Source organism: Heloderma suspectum, chromosome 2 (assembly GCF_057233095.1).
Source record: "Heloderma suspectum isolate Gila_16-S chromosome 2, 16-S_ref, whole genome shotgun sequence".
Lineage (NCBI taxonomy): Eukaryota > Metazoa > Chordata > Lepidosauria > Squamata > Helodermatidae > Heloderma > Heloderma suspectum.
Window position 1 is genome coordinate 238,837,573 of NC_139459.1, and position 20,348 is coordinate 238,857,920.

At 45.8% G+C, this 20,348-nt stretch overlaps 1 protein-coding gene across 1 annotated transcript in view; it reads right to left on the bottom strand.

Moving 5' to 3' along the window:
* The window catches only part of LOC146354309 (uncharacterized), a 45,046-nt gene extending 29,429 nt beyond the window's left edge, over positions 1-15,617 (bottom strand). The window contains exon 1 of the mRNA XM_084832394.1: positions 15,501-15,617. Within this exon, the coding sequence (XP_084688520.1) occupies positions 15,501-15,614 (114 nt within the window). The 5' untranslated portion in view covers positions 15,615-15,617. The remainder of the gene's footprint in view (positions 1-15,500) is intronic.
* Between the last annotated feature and the right edge of the window lie 4,731 nt (positions 15,618-20,348).

Here is a 20,348-nt window from a genome sequence, read left to right on the forward strand (position 1 = left end):
GCCTCTTTGCTAACTGTCGTTACACTAACGATAGTGTGTATACAAACACGTACGCCTGCATCTCAGTGCAAAATGCTCCATCAGCTTAACTGCCGATTCCCTCAAACACCATTTTCCAGCTATATATCTGTAATGCAGCAGAGGAGAGGAAAGCAATCCCGCTCCGTATTTCAAGCTCTTGTAGCCTGAGAGTGCATGTTGGAATATTTTTGTGACACTCTATGGCTTAACAAAATTTGCCTGGAGCAATACCATCTTTTTCTCTGATACCATCAGATTGCACAAGCTAAGCAGGATTAAATGGAGTCAGGTCTTAGATGACAAGTTGGCTAAAAAAAAACAAACAACCAAAGGTGCTGTGGGAAATGATGATATTTCGGTAGGGCTACTTCTATGAACGTGGGTTTTGTTTCTACGGCATGCTGCTGAACAGCACTTCTCAGTCTGAATCAACAGCTCTGGGACCGAGCAAATGTTGAAAGCTGATGGGAAAATCACTCTTCTTGTCTCCCCGATAATCTGAGAGCTTCCTGCCCTCTTCCTAACAGGAAAGCAAGTTAGGACAAGGGATCTGGGTCCTAGGGAATAACTCAGTTATCTCCTTTGGAGACCTTCTAACAAAGTGAGGCAATGCCACTGAGCCCATGGGGCAGCCTGCCAGCTTCTGTTCCACACAGTGTCCCTGGGAATGATGGTACATAATCACACAGTGGTATGTGCTCACCATTTTCAAAGCGCCTGGAAGCTGGGCTGTGTCCAGTGCATAGAGAAGCCATAGCTATAAAACAAAGGGAGGGAATAAACCCTCAGGTCACCTTGTCTAAACTGTAAGTAAGAGGGGAAAAAAACATACCGGTTCAATCATTTCAATAGCATCCCCCCTGCCCCAGTCCCACACACACACCTTCATGGGGGACTGAGGATCCAGTGAAGGGAGGGGGGCATTTGACCCAGCCCTAGTTTTGGGGCACATAAAGGAACCATGATTGATGAATGCATGCCATTACGTTTACATATTTATTTTATTTTGAATATTTATACCCTGTCCTCTAAATTCGAAGGGGAAAAAGTGTTAATTTACACGTGCTTGGCTCATAGCCTTCTTGTTCAGAATGGACTATCGTAACAGGCTGGGGGGGCTGCCTTTGAAGGGAGGGCTGCTTTTAAGAAGTAGATCCTTTGCTTGTTTCAGAATGCTGCCGCCAGACAACTGAGCAGGTGGGTTAACTTACAGGGATCATGTGACTCCCATGTTACAAATGTTTCACTGACTACTACTGGTCTGTTAGGGCACAATTCAAAGCACTGGTAATGATGACCTACAAATCCCCACATGACTTGGAATCACTGTATTCTCCCACATAAACCTTCCCATACTTTAAGTGGTGCTTTGCCAAATATTTCAGTTCTTCCACTTTTGGCAATTCAGGGGAGGGGGGCAAACAAGAACACCAGCAAAATAGGCCAAGGAAGTGAGAATGTCAAATATTTTTCTCCTTGAGGAGAGGGGCAGGGGTTCTGTTTATCTTTTTAAGTGTAGGAGGTGGCTGAAGGGTCTTCTTTCTACACATTTCTTTACTTTAAAAACACCTTATGCACTTACAACAGTGCAGGACTCTTTACAGAGTGGCTTCTCCAGCATGGCAGCTCTTCCTGAATGCCTATGAGAGCATGTGACATAATGTGGACTCATGGGAGTTCAGGAAGAGCTGCCGGGGTGAAAGCCTTTGAGACACTGCGATAGGGCAATTTTAAAGTTAAAAAAGGAAGAAGAAGACACACACACACACCCTCGGCCACCTCCTACACTTACAAAGGTCCTGCCCCAATGGGAAAATTATTCAAAATTCTCCCCTTCCCTGTGAAAGAGGTAGAAAAAGCAATGCCTCTTTTGCAGGGAGAGAAACATTTCACAAAAAATAGTGAGCAGGGTTTGGCACAGCACTAGTTTTAAGAGCTTCAGGAGAGGTGTTTCTTTCTCTCTTGCCAATGTCTGAAGCATGTATTGTGGGAATGTGTGAGAAGGCCTTCTCAGGGCGTCTCTACACCTCCAGTTTATTGCACATTCATGATTGGCCATTCACTGGATTGTGCAGGTCTGTTACATGACGTCGTGATCGTCCAGTCATTATCCCAATATTTCCGCCTACCTATCTCGTGTTTTCCTCAAATGAAAAAAATGTGGTATTTCTCCAAATAGGGACTGCCATGACCTCCCTGTGTATTCCTCCCCTAGCGTGAATGAATCTCTGTGTGTTGGTGGCTGTGGGCAGTTGTTTTAGGTGATGCCAGGCTATGGGGCATGTCACCTTCCCTCGCCTGTGCCATTTTGGGTCCTCGCCATTTTTGGCCTGCAATATTCTGAACAAGGCGGCAGAGCGGCAGGTCAGCAGAACGCTTCTGATCTGCTGGGATGCCCCCCTGCTGTGCCTTCCCAGCGAGTAAACAGCAGAGATTGTCGAAAACACTGAACGAGGGGAGGGGGGAGGAAGATCAAGGGGGGAGGGCTGTCTACATTTCAGTCCCCATCCATGAGTAATGTGCAAGGGGAGGGAAAAGGGCAGGAATCAGGGAGGAATTATCACTACACCCCGAGCACGAGTAATGCTTCTTTGCAGAAAAGTGGCGATGCCTCTGAGCAGCATCACCATGCTCATGAGAAGGAAAGAAACAAAAAATAATGTGATGGGGACAGCCATCGAAAGAGAATGACCCAGTCCTGCATTGATACAGGGTGGGGAAAGAACCAGCATTGATGTGGAATTCTCTTCCTGTGTGATGGAGCCCTCAGTGGGTCTTCTCATGCTTTGGAATGTCTTGCCAAGGGAGCCTGTTTAGACACATCTTTGATGATCTTCCACCAACAGGCAAATATATTTTTATTCACATGGGCCTTTGCCTTCATAAGCTGACTTATGGCCATTGTAAATGTGCTGTAACTGGTTATTGTTTTATCAGTAGTTTTATTGAAGTGTTTTAACCTAACTTGTTTTTATGTTTTGGATTCTTTTGCATTTTACTTGGTGTTTTATTGATGTTAGCTCCCTCAAGCACCATTTGATTGAAAGGCAAAATACAAATTTAACAAATAAATAAATGTCTGTGGTGGCGGCCCACCTCTTATATGGTCATGTGGTCCTCCAGTCCCATTCCATCTGTTATTCAGCACGTATGACAGCTAGTGACGAGAGATTCCCATGCCCCACAATCTGTACAAACCTATTATTCCTGCCATTTACTTTTACCGTAGGGACATCCCTTATCACACTGTATCACAGCATACAGTGAGGTCTACCATGTAAGAGTTAAGTAAAAAGTTTAATTGACTATTATTTTGCATTTTATTTTGTCTTTGTATTTTTATAGCTTGCTGTTACTTGGCCTGAACCCTAGGGACAGAATGGCATTACAGAAAGGTTAAACTCTGCTTCCCGCCAACATTTCAAAGGGACTTGGTGACAATAAGATAATGGCCACATGTACTTTTGTATACTGATGTAAACCTTGGTGGGATGTTGAAGGCAAGAATGGATCGAAAGGGGGAGGGAGAAGTATTATTCTGTGAAGACGAATAATTGGGTAAAAACACTAATCTTCCTGTACTACAAATCGTCACATTATCAGTGGGAAAGGGGAGAAAAAATTAGGCAACCTGCATGGTGAACAATGGAAAGAAGCAATTAGCAGCTAATAAATGGCAGCTGGGGGAAAAAGTGACCAAGGGGAGAGAAGTGGTGAAAGTCATTGAGAAGATTAAAGCAGACCCAGATGTTCAACCAGAAATGCCCAAGAGGAAGATTTGGGACTAAAACTTGAAAGAAGAAAGGCTTTATAATTACACATAAATCATGCCCATTAGTCCATGACACACTTTTTCTCCCTTAATGATCCAATTCATAACATGTGATTCTGGGGCAAAGCAACTCCCATGCATTATATAGGATGGCCTGTCTCCAAGGATTCTCAGTCAAAGGAATCATCTGAAATCAGGGTGAATGAATCATCTGAATTTCCCTAGCTGACATAAACTTTGAATCCCATTTTTGTTCTTTGGTGTTTTTTTGCTGAGGTTGTTCCATCATCTGGGTGGGTAGCAGTGTGAGATATCACAAAGGAAGCATAGGCCACCTCAGAAATTCAGTTCTGTTTACCTCTCTCTTCACCCCGGCGTTGTATCATGCTTGTGTTATGCAAATCTTCACAGAGTGTAGAAAAAATTAATACCTATTCCTGAACATGATGACTTTAGTATAAGTCTGTGGTTTACAAGACAAGCCGGGGAGGGTGGGGGAGGGGAGAAAGCGTCTTTGTATGAATGTCGCTCGTGGATATTTATCAATAAACAAAGCCTCGGTTAGGATCATTAATGGTTAATTATATATTTTTTCTGTTGTCCCATTCCTTAACATTGACCTGGCCTTTGTAGTACTGGTTGTTGTGACAGGGCTAGTAAATGAGGCATTTACAAAACAGAGTGGCATTATTATTCCTCTGGCAGCCAGCAAAACCTTGCATCATCAGGGCAAAAGAAAGGTGGACTAGAAATCTTATCTTCTTCTGTACTCATCCCACTGTTTATTCTGCACCTGTAGCATAAACTCCCGCAAGGGGGGAAATAAATTCCCACACTCATAGATATCAATGTGACTTGCATTCAAAAATATATATCTGGATATGCATTGGGTCTGGCAAATTATAATGTGAATAAAAGAAAATGCTTGGGTGGTGTGTTGAATCCAAGCTAGTTCTTGCTAGGCATCCAGCCCTGGACCACATGTACCAATGGGCTGCTCTAACAGCAGGGGAGGAAAGAGGAGATCTGTTGCCAGTGACTGAACTAAAGGAGGCTAGATGATCAATTCTGATTAATGACAAAGATTTTTCAATTAAATCCAAGCTATTGATCAGTTAATTGTACCGATTATGTAGCAACTCTGGTGAGACCTTGGATTCGAAGCCTATAGACAGTGTAGTGTAATAGAAAAGTGGCAGAGATGGTCCAGCATTAAATTTAAATAATTGATTTTTTCACTATGGAGACAAACTGCATGGAACAAGGGCAATGTGTTGAGCTCCCATTATTTACTTGGCTGAAAAAAGAGCCTATATAACATTCTTGCTTCACTTAATCCTGGCATAGTTGGGCATGTAGGAAGTGTCTTATACCAGGTCAGACTATTTCTCCATCCAGCCTAGGGGTGGACGAAAGTCACTTACCTTTTCTCACAGCTTGTTCGCGGTGGGGGGGGAGCGCTTCGCTGCTCCCCCCGCGAAGTTCAGGCCGGGGGGGGGAGGCTTCCCGCCTCGCCCGGCCGAAATTCAGGCCGGGGGGGAGGCTTCCCGCCTCGCCCGGCTGAAATTCAGGCCAGGGAGGAGGCTTCCCGCCTCGCCCGGCCGCGAACACGGAAGTTAAAAAAAAAAAAAAGTCCGCTGATAGGCTACGTGACGATTCACGTAGCCTATCATGGCTAGATCTGGAAAGTCAGCCGTGATAGGCTACGTGAATCGTCACGTAGCCTATCACGGGTGACTTAAAAAAAAAGAAAAAAAAGTGTGTACGCGAATGGCGGCCCCCATAGGGAGCCGCCATTCGCGTTCCTTATTTGGTCGCTGTAGTCTACGTAAATGTTTACGTAGACTACGGCGAAAATAAGGGCAACGCAAATAGCGTTGCCCTTATTTTCGCCGTAGTCTACGTAAACATTTACGTAGACTACAGCGACCAAATAAGGAACGCGAATGGCGGCTCCCTATGGGGGCCGCCATTATCCGTACACACTTTTTTTTTTTTTAAAGTCACCCGTGATAGGCTACGTGACGATTCACGTAGCCTATCACGGCTGACTTTGCAAATCTAGCCGTGATAGGCTACGTGAATCGTCACGTAGCCTATCAGGGGACGGTTTTTTTTTTTTCTTTGATTGCAATGGCGGGGGCGGCAACCGGTCGAAAGACTGGCTGCCGCTCCCGCCCCGCTCGAACACCGGACGAACCGCCAGCCGGACCCGCCGCCGGGAGGGACATTCAGGGAAGGTAAGTCCCGTCCCGGGGGGGGTGCGGGGGGGTGCGGAGGATTTCTCCCCGAAACTTGTTTGGGGGGCTGAACACGTTGGCGCTCGGCCCCCCGAAGTTTCGGGGAGAAATTCTCCGCCATCCCTAATCCAGCCGAATATTGTCTTCTCTGACTAGGAGCGTATCTCCAGAATTTTGGGCAGAGGACCTTTATATCGTCACTTGCTGCCTGGTGCCCTTTTTAACTGGAGATGCCAGGGACTCCACCTGGATAAGACCTTGAGCATACAAGGCACGTGGTCCACCACTGAGCTATGCCCCCCCCCCCGGGGCATGAGATCAGCCTCAAGGGACACCTGTGCTACTACTCTATTGTGGCAGCGGTTGTGCAACGCCAGCAAAGAATCAATCTTCATGTGAGGTGCAGTAGGGATGGGTGAATGAGCGATGTTTCAGATGGCCAGGATTCTTCGAACATTGTCTCACCGCTCATCGTGTGCCCAAGTACTGTTTGCATTCATGCTGCTTGCTCTGTGTAAATGGGAAACTTGTGCAAATCAAACAGAAACAAATGGGAGATTTGCACAAATCTCATCAAATTTGCACAACTTTCCTCCATAGGTTAAAGCAGGACTGATTCAGTCTACTGAGGAAATTTGCACAAATTAGGAATGCTGCACAAATAGAACTGGGACAAATTTCAGTGGGCACCTGCTCACACATTCATGTTTGTAGCTTCGAAGAGGGCATGCTTATGTGTTTTGGGAGCAAAAACTAAGTTCTCATACCTACCTAGGTGCAGAGATGCTGTGTGCAAGAACCTTTACATGGCATTAGTCCTTGTCAGCCAGGCAACAAAGACGAGGAAAAACGGTTTACAATAAGGGTCTGCCCCCATTCAAAAGGGGCAAAGACCTATACATATGTGCTAGCTGAAAGGAAGGTTCAATCAGGTTTATAGAATATATATTTACAAAATATTTACATAGACTATGACGGCAAAAATAAAGGGGAATGCAAATAGCGTAGCCGGTGCTATTTGCGTCCCTTTTTGATTTGCCGTTTTAGCCTAAGTAAATATTTATGTAGGCTAAAATGGTGAATCAAAAAGGGACGCAAATAGTGCCCGCTACGCTATTTGCGTTCCCCTTTATTTTCGCCGTCATAGTCTACGTAAATATTTACGTAGACTAAGACGGCCAAAAATAAGGAACGCAAATGGCGGCGGCGGCCGCAACCGCCGCCATTTGCGTACACGGTTTTGTTTTTTCCCCAGAGCCCTCCACGGCTGGAAATCCGGCTGCGTATGGTTCTGGCCTGGCTGGGCCCGGCCGGCTGCTCCGCAGACCTGCCGGGAAGCACAGCTGGCCATGGAGAATTCCGGGGGGGAGGAACGGATCGCCTCCCCCCGTCGAGGATTCTGGGGGGAGGGACGGAATGCCTCCCCCCACCATCAACATAATCCGCGGAAAGGTAAGTGACTTTCGTACATCCCTAGTATGTTGTCTGTATGTTTTATGTAAATGGCTTTTAAACTCTGCATATTCTATTTTAATGTTTTAATCTCTGTAAACCACCCAGAGAGCTTTTGCTATGGGGCAATATAGAAATGATGATGATGGTAATAATAATAATAATAATAATAATAATAATAATAATAATAATAATAATATCACCAGTGTTATAAGACTTCCATACATTTAAGAGGGCTATTCACATAACTGGCTTTCAGGTTTTTCTAGAGGTCTGTGTCATAGTAGTGAAAATGACTAGTGAACTGAAACACTATCTTGACAATGATGTTTTCATAAGATATCACTTCCTGCCCAGACCCTCACATTGTCTTCAGAGACCCTCCTCCAGGTGCTCCCACCAAAAGAGGCAGGTGGCTATTAAGGATAGGGCCTTTTCAGAGCTGGTACCCCAGTTGTGGAATACCCTCCTCAGAGAGGCTCACCTGGGATCTATATTGTGGCCTTTCCAGCACCAGGTGAAGACCTTCTAATTCTCTCAGGCATTTTCATTCTTGTTCTGCTTTGGCTGGGTCAGTCACAGCATCAAAGCAAATCCAAGCAAGTGAATCAATGATCAAAGGCACACTATTACCAGGCAACAGGGAGAGTTCCAAGAGAAAGGTCTGAGGAGCAGCCAAGGTCTAAACACAGATAAACAGTCCAAGAATAGATTCAAGCAGGCACCCTAAGGCCAGTAACACAAAGATTCAGTTTCAGAGCAAGTTCAGAGGAACAAGGGTTCAAAACACTAGAAACTGAGGCAAGATGTTGTTCCAGCAGCCAGTAAGTCACCACTGAGAGCTTATATCCTAGAGCTTCCAGAGAGCCCCACCCAGGACTCAGCTGTTTCATGTCAGAGACTTGTATAAGAAGCCCTCCTCATGAGGAGCCTTCTTCAGCAAGCAGACACTCCTCCTGTCCACTGTCCTAGTCTGAAGTGTGAGGTGCCGGCATTCTTTCTTGGGGGCTAGGTGGTGGCTCAGCAACCCCTTCTGCCTCAGAAGCTGAGCTGTCAACTTCTTAAGGAGGCAGATCTGAAGGCATCACCCTGGAGGAATCAGGACGGACAGTCTTGGCTTTTTGCCTGAGACAATCTGTTCTCTGGGAGCATCTGGATCTGAAGGTTCCAGTTCATCCTCCGAAGAGGATTCCTCCAGGGAGGTCGAGACAGTTCTTTAGTTTTTGTTATTTTAAAATCTGTTATTGTATTTTTAAATCTCTACACTGCTGCTTGTTTTAATACTGTAGTTTTATATATATATATATATATATATATAATATTTTAAAATATATATATATAATCATACTGCATTTTATGAAGCCAGACAGCTTCATCTACTGGGCAGTATAGAAATGTAATGAATGAATGAATGGATAACAAAGTAACATGATCTGAAGTATTTCTTTAGACTGGGCTATAGTCAAGTATAAGGAAGGCTGAGTGCCAAAGAATTGATGCTTTCCAACTGTGGTGCTGGAGAAGACTCTTACGGGTCCCCTGGACTGCAAGGAGGTCAAATCAGTCAGTCCTAAAGGAAATCAATCCTGAGTGCTCATTGGAAGGACAGATACTGAAGCTGAAGCTGAAATATTTTGGCCACCTAATGCGAAGAGAAAACTCTCTGGAAAAGACCCTGATGCTGGGAAAGACTGAAGGCAAAAGGAGAAGGGGACGGCAGAGGATGAGATAGCTAGATAGCATCAGCGATGCAATGAATATGAACTTGAGCACGCTCCGGGAGAGAGTGCAGGACAGGAAGGCCTGGCGTGCTATGGTCCATGGGGTCATGAAGAGTCGGACACGACTGAGCGACTGAACAACAACAACAATTAGTCAAGCAAAATACTAATTTAATGGCCAAGCTTGTCATGTGAGTAAAGGAATGCTTAGAAAGAAATATATCAATAACTGTGCCATCAGGAACCATGGAATTCCATTGGCATCATATTGATGTTCTTCATTGCAAACTGATTGGATAAGGATTGTGGTACTTAAATATTAGTACTAGAGATTTAAGCTTTGATCTTAAATTTGTATCAGCAATATGTATGGCAATTGAATGGTAGGCATATGTGTGGCTGTGATTAAAATTCACACACTTGATTTTTTTAGATATTTAATGTAAAAAGTCAGCCCACACAGAACATGAATTCTATGACTTACACTTGTATAAAATCTGGAGATGTATAGTCATATACATCCAGGAATATTTCTCTGTGCATTCCAAAAAGGACAAAGCTATATTTAATATGGATTTCTTACACCAGATAGAATGGGAAATAATAATTAATATGATGAAGAAACAAACGTTTGGCATTTTTATTGCACATACAGGAGATGAGAACAAACACAAGGCCTTATTACTCATGATAAAACATAGTGGCACAAATGGCTACGTGGACATTGCTGCAATAAATTTCAAGCGCCTTATTGAAGGCTGAAAGATGGAGGAGGAGGATTTGCGCTTGACCTAAAGTCCTTCCATACCTAAGAATTTTTGATACTTGCATTCAAGGAGAGAAGGAAAAACAATTCACATCCCTTTCACCTGTAATTGCCAAGGAGTAGGTGTTCTATATAAACTCTTCATCGAGGGCAAGTCCGAATCTGTGGTTAAAAAACATCTTGATTAGAGAGAATGTCCTAACATGTGAATTCATCTGCCATAGATGTAGTTGGCAGCAAGTCGTGAGGAGAGAACGACACTTTTTCTTTCTTTCTTTCTTTTACATTTTCTACCTGAGCCAAACTGCAAAAAAGGCTTTGTCTGTTTTGAAAAATGGGTGGGTCGGTTGGTATCCTTTAGTTTCTTTTAGTTCCCTTTGTGTAACCTCCTAATGTTTTTGGCTACCTGATCTGTATTTAGCCAGACATGGCAGTATTGTGTGTGTGTGTGTGTGCGCGCGCATGTTCTGCGAACTAGACATTTAAGACACAATCCTATGCATGTTTGGACGGAAAAAAAGTCCTACAGCTCTCAGATTCACCAACCAGAAGTGCTTCCAGGGGAATGCTAAGAGTTGTTGGACTTTTTTCTGTCTAAGCAGGCATAGGATTGCACCCTTACTCACAAATACGTTGGGCCTACAAATCCTACCAGTACCATTGATTCCCACTGTGCCTGATTATTACGGTGCTTTGTCCTTCCCACCTGCCTATGTGCAAGGAGCTCTAAGACTGGTAGAGCTTTGAGCATGTCACTTAGGGAAGCACAAATTTCTCTTTCTCTCAAACTAGCTCAATTATTTTTCCTCCATGGCAATGGGGTTACAACCTGGGATGCCCCCTACCACTGGATTTCTGGGACCCCATAAATTTCCATCCCCATATTTGGGCTCTGCTGATAGGAACTGTTCTGGTGGATTTTGTCCTTCGTTATCCAACTCATTGTTGAAAAGTTGGAGGAATTATCTGTAAGTTATTCTGATAGGGCAGGGGTGGGGAAAAAAACTTTCAGCTTGAGGGCAGAATTCAGGGTTGAAGAAACTGTTGGGGGGCTGCATTCAGCTGGTGGGCTGAGCCAAGTAACTAAGCCTTAGGGGAGGCATTTCGATCTTTAAGGATGGGGGAAATAATGTGCAAAAGCAAATGTGGAACAGCACCAACTAATCAGCAGTCAGGGGAAAGAAAGTATGGTCAGGAAAAGGGGGAGGGAGTCCTCTGGGGAACACAGGAGGGCTGGATTGGAACCACAGGAGGGCCAGATTTGGTCTGCAGTCCTGAGGCTCCCCATCAGGAACAAAGAGGACCATGGGATTTAGCAGAAGGTTTGGCTGCAAGTGGTGTGAGCAGGTAGAGCTGATGGTGATACCAATGAGAGATGTCATGCTTAAGAGTAATCAGTAGAAGGAGTCTGATGGCAGTGGAGATGGAGCAGCTGAAACATTGAAACGTAGGCGTGCTAGTACCGAGGAGGCCTAACTTTGATTGCAAGAGTTACTTGAGAATATACCGTGAGTGAGCCAATCCTTTACCAACATGCTAGATGTTCCTGAATAGCAAGGATATTAACTTAACTAATGATCCTTTAAATGGGTATGTAAAATATAATTTAAACTACTTGCAACATGCAAAAGACAGAGGCATCATTTGTTATTGCCAGCTCACTGGCATGGGGAAATCAGGAAATCATTAGCCTTGGTAGAAATAGTTTAATGCAACAGAGATGAGAATACATTATTTGGAGTAGTTAAATGACAGTGGATGCAGCCACTGCCAAAATGCAAAATGAACGGTAAATACTAATTTATGCATAAAAAAAAGATCAGAGCCCATTCAGAAGATCATATATGTTTAGCGTTGTTTGCTTAATCTTTTGGCATGGCAGTGGTGAGATGGACAGTATGGAAGAAGCCAATAACTTTCGACTATCTTTCTGTTCTGTTGGAAAACTGGCATATGTCAGAGCATGTGCTCAACACAAGTGATATTTTCTTGATAACCCTGATAAGGACAATTTAATAAATGCAGAAGAGATCATCTCCTCTATGAGGAAAGGTTACAGTTGGCCTTTTTGGCTTAGAAAAAAGGTGAGTACCAGTGGCTGGGTGGGCGGGACACCGGACACAAGACAGAGGTTTAGAAGCGGATATCTCATCATACTAGAAACTAGGGTCACCCAAGGAAACTGAATGATGGGAGATTCAGGACAAACAAAAGGAAGCATCTCTGGGGAAACACAGCAGGAGAGGCCTATTGCCTCATGCCCCGCTTGAAGCATCTGGTTTACCTCTGTGGGAATCAGGATGCTTCGGCCTGTTCAAGCAGAGCTTTGTGTTCTCATAAGTGACATATGAACAAGCAAAAGTAACATATATGGCTTGGATCCAGAATCTGCCTTCCGTGAGATTCTGCTGGTGGAAGGTCCCATTGCCTGATTTGGGGGGATTATCCCCTCCCCCCATTCAGCAGAGTCTCCTGACTCTGTAGCATTTTCAGGGGGTTGGAGGGGCTGCCATAGGAAGGAGAGGGAAGGGAATTTCACTTTGGCCAGCACAGTTGATCCAGCTCAAATCAAGATTCAACTCTCTATGTGTAGATGCTTCCATATTTGATGGTATTTGGTGGACATGGGGGCAGGAGGTGGGGAGAAAGGGAATGTCAGAACAATCTGAGTTATCCATGTTTTTATCCTTGAAGAATAATACAGTGCAGCAATACAATAACTAGAATCCAGGGGAGGAACAAAGGCACTGAAACGGGTGCTGCATACCTGGTCTGAGCCAGAAGGAATTGGATTGTGTTGGAAAGAAGCAATCATCTGTTCAGTATGAAGGGGGGAGAAAAGACTTAATCCAACACTCTGCTCTCCCCTGACTGATGATGGGTTTTATATTTTATTCAAAACAATCTTGCCTGGATCAATCTGGCTTGCATTACTCTTTGCAGAGCTGGGAAAGGTGTGTGCTGCAGCACCCATATTTCTCCCTGTTGCATTGTGTCCAACATGGGCACAATTTAGCCAAAGGAAAAATATTAAAATACGTTCATTGAAACGAATGGTACATTTTTTAAAAAATTGGCTCGATCTAGCAAATTATATTTATGTTTCTTATTCCTAGGCTAGGTACGTATCATCTTTTTACTCTGAACACCTCAGCCTGCAGGAGACTTCTCTGTATATGAAAGACCAACTCAAGTATTTTAAAGACATGAAGTTGGATCCAGCCTTAGTCATACTTAGAAGAGATACATTGAAATCAATGGGATTTATGTTAGTCATGATCAATGGGGTCTTATGTTAGCCATGGTCAACTGAAGTCTCATTGAATTCAATAACTAAGTCTGGATCTAACCCAAAGAGCCAAACTTTATTTTTTAAAAGAAAAAAGCAGCGGGGGGGGGGGTGTCTCTGGTCCAGTCTGATCAGGACTCTGGTGTTTGAGGGATTTTACCCTTTGGTCCATGGTCCTAATCCAGATTCCCCCTCCTTTTTTTGATTTGTATTAGGAGGAAAGCTCCCATCGGTGTGAATCAGTCTCCATCCTGAAGCCAATAGCAGCCACAAGGACAATGGGGGTGGGGGTGCAGGGGTGGGGTGGGGATCCACAGCTGCTATTTTCTCCTCTTTTTTTTAAGTCACACAATTCTTAACTGCAGGAATAATGTCACATGTAGTCTGGTCCTAATTGTCCAATAATGTATATTGTTTCATTTGCTTTGTTTCTCATTATGTGCAATTACACAGCTACTAATGAATCTCTGCAAATTCTAAAAGCCTGTCATCTAATCTGCAGGCATATATTGGTTTTTTTTATGCATTTTTTTAATTTGTGTGTTGGAGCTCCCACAAAGGAAAGGCAGACAGATGTCTCAGAATGTAGAAGCCAGTTCCACTTGGTATGTGGTTATGTGCTGTAGTCTTTAGCTCTCTATAGTTCTTTCCAGAACCAGAAATATTAGATTAGGTTTAATATTTGAATGCCACTTTTCCAACAACATAGTGTTCTCAGAGCAACTAACCAATGACCGACCACATATGAATAACATTTCAGTCAATATAACCATATCAACATAGTATCAAAAGCAAAAAAAATCAATAATACAAAAACACTGAATCCAACAAACAATTCAGATACAGTAGAATATAAAAAAAACTATAATGTGAAAATAATTTATCAGAAAAATCAATGCTTAATATAAACTTTTTGGAATCAGTTACTAAAAACAAATATATCAGAAGCATAAGATCATCATCCCCATCCCCTCTATTTCCAGTGTCCAGGGGTGAGTGTCACTGCTTATTGCCATAATGGCTCCACCCATGCACAAGAGGCATCTATAGACTCTGAGGTACCCTGAGGTTTGCAAAACTGTAAAAAAAAACACTATAAAATACCGTTAAGTGGGTGGGACCCCAAAACAGCCCAGTGAGGACTGAGCATGTCTGCTCTGTAGCCATGTTGACTGGGGAGGTGGAGAGTGGGGAGGATGGAAAACCAGGAATGGAATGAAACACTATAGTGTGGGTATATGTAAATGGAGAGGAGAAAGATTAAAATGTTGTAGAGCTCCACCAAGCTAGGCACTAAAAAGAGCAAACCTCTCAGAGAACCATCCACCCCTGTCATTCTGCCCAGATGTTACCCAAACTGTACAGCCTGAAGACTGCTACTGGTTAAGCAGCAGCTCCTTTTCTAGTTTTAGCCACAGGTGGAGAAGCAGAGCTGTTCAGCTATACTCACTCAGTCCTGGATGTAATATATTCCCTTGCAAAGCAGTAGCACACTCCCAGATGGTAACTTCTTGTATAGTTTCAGCCACAAGCCTTTATCAAGTGTTCCTTCCACACATCCATTAAATGTGTGGCGGGAAGAAGGGAACTAACTCTATTGGTCTCAGTTCATTAAACTGCAGAACTTGCCCCATCTGCACCCCCAAACACAAACGCTAGTACGTTTTTGGGCAAAGGTCGCATATTCCTGAGCTTGAGATTGCCTTTGCAAAATGCATTCATTAAAGAAATGTGCACTTTTAAAATGCGCATGGGGGGGGAATCATGGATTAGACAATGTGGGAAACCTATGCATTTAGATGCACATTTTTTAAAAAAGTGCATCTAAATGTAGACTTTTCCCATTTAAACAACAGAAACAACAAAGCTCATATTCTGGAAAAGGAAAGAGTCAGACCGAGTTTTGCAGCAGAACTCAGAGAATTTCGATGAGCTTGAGTTTTGCTGATTCTTTCATCCCTAGGCTTGTTCCCAATGTTACCATGCCCCATTGCCTCCTTAGCCTCTGCATTTTAGTTGGAAGGTCAGCAAAGGGACAGCTCAAGGGATAAATGTGCATTGGCTCCCGTTTGCAGGCCTTCCAGCCACAGTGTGGAGGCCTGGAAGTATTTACAGTCTTGCTGCTTGCATCCCCTCCATGTATTTTATGGACACATGGAGGCAATGCCTGAAAATGGCATTGCATACTATGTTCGATATGGATTATAGATTGCATAAAAACAAAAAAGAGACAGCTTACCTTTGCTGCAATAGGAAGTAAATGCTTAAACATAATCACTAAGATTACCCCTGCTGGTTCTGAGGAATTTGAGTGACAAATATATTTCCAGTCTAAGTGCTCTTGGAACATCATGTAATCTGCACTCCCACAGAAAATGTATCTGACTCAACCAAGCAACAGAGATAACATTAATTCTCTTGATGTAGGAAACACTGAAATAAAGACTTGCGAGATATGCACTTCTTTCTTTTTCTTGTCTTGCTTTGTATACTACTGCCAGTTTACAATGGGCTGCATATTCAAAGAATCCTCAGTATAATGTCGACTTTTGTGCCCACAGTTTGGTGGGAATAATTGAAGTGCAAACCCATTAAATATAGGGCTCCTGCCTAAGCTGCCAAATTGGAAAGATCAAAGTGTGAGTGATTACGCAGGTAATCAGCTGTCTTAATCTTATTATTTGAGCACATAATTGTGCTAACACATTTTGTATTTGCTTTTATTGGTGCAAAATAGGGGCAGATTTTTGCCCATTTGTCATGTATGCATTTGAGCAAAAATATGATCGTTCTGATGGTGGGGAGGATTAGCCTTGGCATTTGGTTTTGACTGTTGTAGAACAATCAAGGGCAGTAAGATCTGCAACAATGGGGCTTTGTTGAATGAGTAGGAAGCACCCTCACCAGAATATATATGCCTAAAAATCTTTGTCCATACCATTTCCAATGTTCCTTGTTGTTGCCACTGCTGTTGTTGTTTTGCCTATTTTGTGGGTTGCCCCTAGGGATGGCGTTTGGGGTTGCCCCTAGGGATGGCGGAGAATTTCTCCACGAATCTTTGGGAGGCCGAGTGCCGACGCATTCGGCCCCCCAAAAGTGTTGGGGAAATTCTCCGCCGGCCCCCTGCCCCCCCGGGATGGGACTTACCTTCGGCAAATGTCCCTCTCGACGGCGGGTCCCAGCGGCAGTTCGGCGGCGTTTTGGCGGGGGCGGGGGCGGCGGCCGGTCTCCCGACCGGTGGCCGCCGCCACCATTACAAAATAAAAAAGTAAAACAAAAAACAAAAAACACACACCCGTGACAGGCTACGTGACGATTTACGCAGCCTATCACGGCTAGATTTCCAAAGTCAGCCGTGATAGGCTACGTAAATCGTCACGTAGCCTATCACAGGTGACTTTGGAAAAAAAAAAGCGCGTACGCAAATGGCGGTGGCCCATGGGCACCGCCAATTGCGTTCCTTATTTTGGCATGTCTAGTCTACGTAAAGATTTATGTAGACTACGGCGAAAATAAGGGAATGCTATAAATAAGGTTAATAAGGGAACGGCTGCGGCAGTGGCAGCTATTTGCGTTGCCCGTATTTTTGCCGTAGTCTACGTAAATCTTTATGTAGACTACAGGGACCAAATAAGGAATGCAAATGGCGGCTCCCTATGAGGGCCGCCATTAGCCGTACGCGCTTTTTTTTTTTAAAGTCACCTGTGATAGGCTACGTGACGATTAACGTAGCCTATCACGGCTGACTTTGCAAATCTAGCCGTCATAGGCTACGTAAATCGTCACGTAGCCTGTCACGGGTGTGTGTTTTTTGTTTTTTGTTTTACTTTATGTAGCCTATCACAGGGGCGTTTGTTTGTTTTTTACTTTGCTTGTAATGGCTGCCGCCCCCGCCCCTGACGAAGACCTGCCGAACTGCCGCCGGGACCCGCCGCCGGGAGGGACATTTGTGAAAGGTAAGTCCCATCCCGGGGGGGGGGGGAGGAGAATTTCTCTGAACAACTTTCGGAGGACCGAATGCGTTGGCGCTTGGCCCCCCGAAGTTTCGGGGAGAAATTCTCCCCCATCCCTAATCTTGTTAAGAGGCCTGTCTGGTGCTGCTGGAGGCGCTCCTTACGATAGGCTGTGCTGGAACCATATAGGGTTTTAAAGGTCAGAACCAACACTTTGAATTTGGCCCGGAAAACAACTGGTAACCAGTGCAACTCCTTCAGCACTGGAGTGATGTGATCTCGCCGGCGGCTGCCTTTAATCAGGCGAGCCGCCGCGTTCTGTTACAGCTGCAGTTTCCAAACCGTCTTCAAGGGTAACCCCACGTAGAGCGCATTACAGTAGTCTAAACGAGAGGAGACCAGGGCATGTACTACCGATGGGAGCAGATGGTCGGGAAGGAAGGGGCGCAGCCACCGTATCAGATGGAGTTGATACAGCGCTGTCCGGCTCACAGCTGACACCTGAGCCTCCATGGACAGCTGGGAGTCCAAAATGACCCCCAGGCTGCGGACCTGGTCTTTCAAGGGTAGCCGTACCCCATTCAACACCAGGTCAACATCCCCCAGCCTCCTCTTGTCTCCTACCAAAAGTACCTCGGTCTTGTCAGGGTTCAGCTTCAGCCTATTCCTCCCCATCCAGCCACTCACCATCTCCAGACATTTGGACAGGTATTCTACGGCCAATCTTGGTGAAGATTTAAATGAGAGGTAGAGCTGGGTGTCATCCGCATATTGATGACACTGCACCACAAACCTCCTGATGATAGCCCCCAGCGGCTTCACATAGATGTTAAATAGCATCGGGGAGAGGATGGAACCCTGTGGCACCCCACAAGTAAGTGGCCACGGGTCCGAAACCTCCTCACCCGGTGCTACCCTCTGGTACCTGCCGGAGAGGAAGGACCGGAACCACCGCAATATGGTGTCCCCAATGCCCAACCCCTCCAGGTGGTCCAGGAGGATACCGTGGTCAACGGTATCAAAAGCCGCTGAGAGGTCGAGGAGAACAAGGAAGGAGCATTCACCCCTATCCAGAGCCCTCCTCATATCATCTACCAAGGCGACCCAGGCCGTTTCTGTCCCATGCCCAGGCCTGAAGCCCGACTGAAATGGGTCTAGATAATCAGTTTCTTCCAAGTGTGCCTTCAACTGCACCGCCACCACCCGCTCAATCACCTTGCCCAAAAATGGCAGATTTGAGACTAGGCAAAAGTTGTTCAAAACTTGAGGACCAAGGAGGGCTTCTTTAAGAGCGGTCTTATCACTGCCTCCTTGAGGGCTGATGGCATCACTCCCTCCTCAAGGGAGACGTTCACCACCACCCTGATCCCCTCACCCAGTCTCTCTCTGCAGCTCATAATGAGCCAAGATGGGCAAGGATCAAGTAAGCAGGTGGTCGGCCGTACCGATGAAAGCACCTTGTCCACTTCTTCAGGAGGAAGAAGCTGGAACCGATCCCACAAAACCAGTTTGCCACAGGCCGCCTCTTGCTCACTAACTGTATCCACAGTGTGCAGAGTAACACACCTAATCTGATCAATTTTATCTGCCAAGTGCCTTGCCAAGGCCTCACAGGAGGCCTTAGAATGCTCCAGTGGTTCCGGAGCCACAGGACCGACCAGGCTCCGGACCACTTGGAACAGCCTCCTGGGACAGCACTCTGCAGACGCAATGGAGGCAGCATAATATTCCTTTTTTGCTGCCTTCACCGCCATGTGATAGGCTGAAGATACAGCTCTAGCCCGTGTCTGATCGTCTTTGGAGCGAGACTTCCGCCGCCGGCGCTCTAGACATCTCACCTCCTGTTTCAGAGCTCGTAACCGCAGATTGAACCATGGTGCAGTCCGAGCCCTGTTCAGGGGGAGAGGGCGTTTCAGAGCCACCTGATCTAATGCCCCAGTGATTGCGGCATTCCAGCTATCCACCAGGGTCTCCACCGAGTGGCCGTTGGCATGCCCCAGAGAATCCCCAAGCGCATTCAGGAATCCATTTGGATCCATAAGACGCCTGGGGCGGACCATTTTAATGGGTCCTCCACCCCTGCGGCGGGGTTGGGGAACCGAGAAGTCCAACATCACCAGATAGTGATCTGACCATGACAAGAGGGTGGTGGATATACCCCCGACTTCCAGATCACTCCCCACTTCTCCAGAAACAAACACAAGGTCTAGTGCATGACCGGCTACATGGGTGGGCCCACTTAGAATATGGTGCAGCTCCCAGGATGCCATGGTCTCCATGAAGTCCCGAGGTGCTCCTGTGAGGATGGCCTCCGAATGTACGTTGAAGTCCCCCAACACCAGTAAGTTAGGAGACTGTACACGCACATCAGAGACCATCTCAAGCACCTCAGCCAGGGAGTCAGTCGTGCAGCGGGGTGGACGGTACACGAGCAGAATCCCCAGACTGCCCTTCGGGCCCAACCTCCAGTACATGCACTCAGCAACCTTGGTCTCCCGGAGAGGGGGTCTGGTGAAGAACAAGGACTCTCAGTAGATAACAGCCACTCCCCCTCCCTGATCCCCATCCCTCGGCTGCTGTGCATACGAAAATCCAGCTGGACACATGGCTGCAAGGGTTGGAGCAGCAGCCTCGGCCAGCCAGGTCTCCGTAATACATGCCAGGTCTGCACCCTCATCCAGGATCATGTCATGGATGAGGGAGGTTTTCTGGGTAACAGACCTGGCATTGCAGAGCAGCAAACGAAGGCCAGAAGATGGGGTCATGCCTCCCCCAGCCATCCTTTGGCTCTGAACAGGCCCGGAGCAGGGGACAGATACTACACATCTCTCCCTTGTTCCCCTTACCTGGCATGGCCTACCCCTAGCACTCCGGCAGCACCTGCCACCCAGCCTCGGTATCTTCTGACCCCCAACACTCCCCCCACTGCCTCCATCAGGTGTACACATGCCCCCACACTCCCGCCTATCAGGCAGGCTACCCACCCCTAAAGCCACAACAAAATCCCCCAGGAAAAAGAAAACACACACACACACACACACACACAACAATTAAAAATCCCCTTAAAAATAATTGCAGGCCGGAGTCCACAGGGAAGGCCAGGTGGTGGTGGTGGTGGTGGTGGTGGCGGCAGC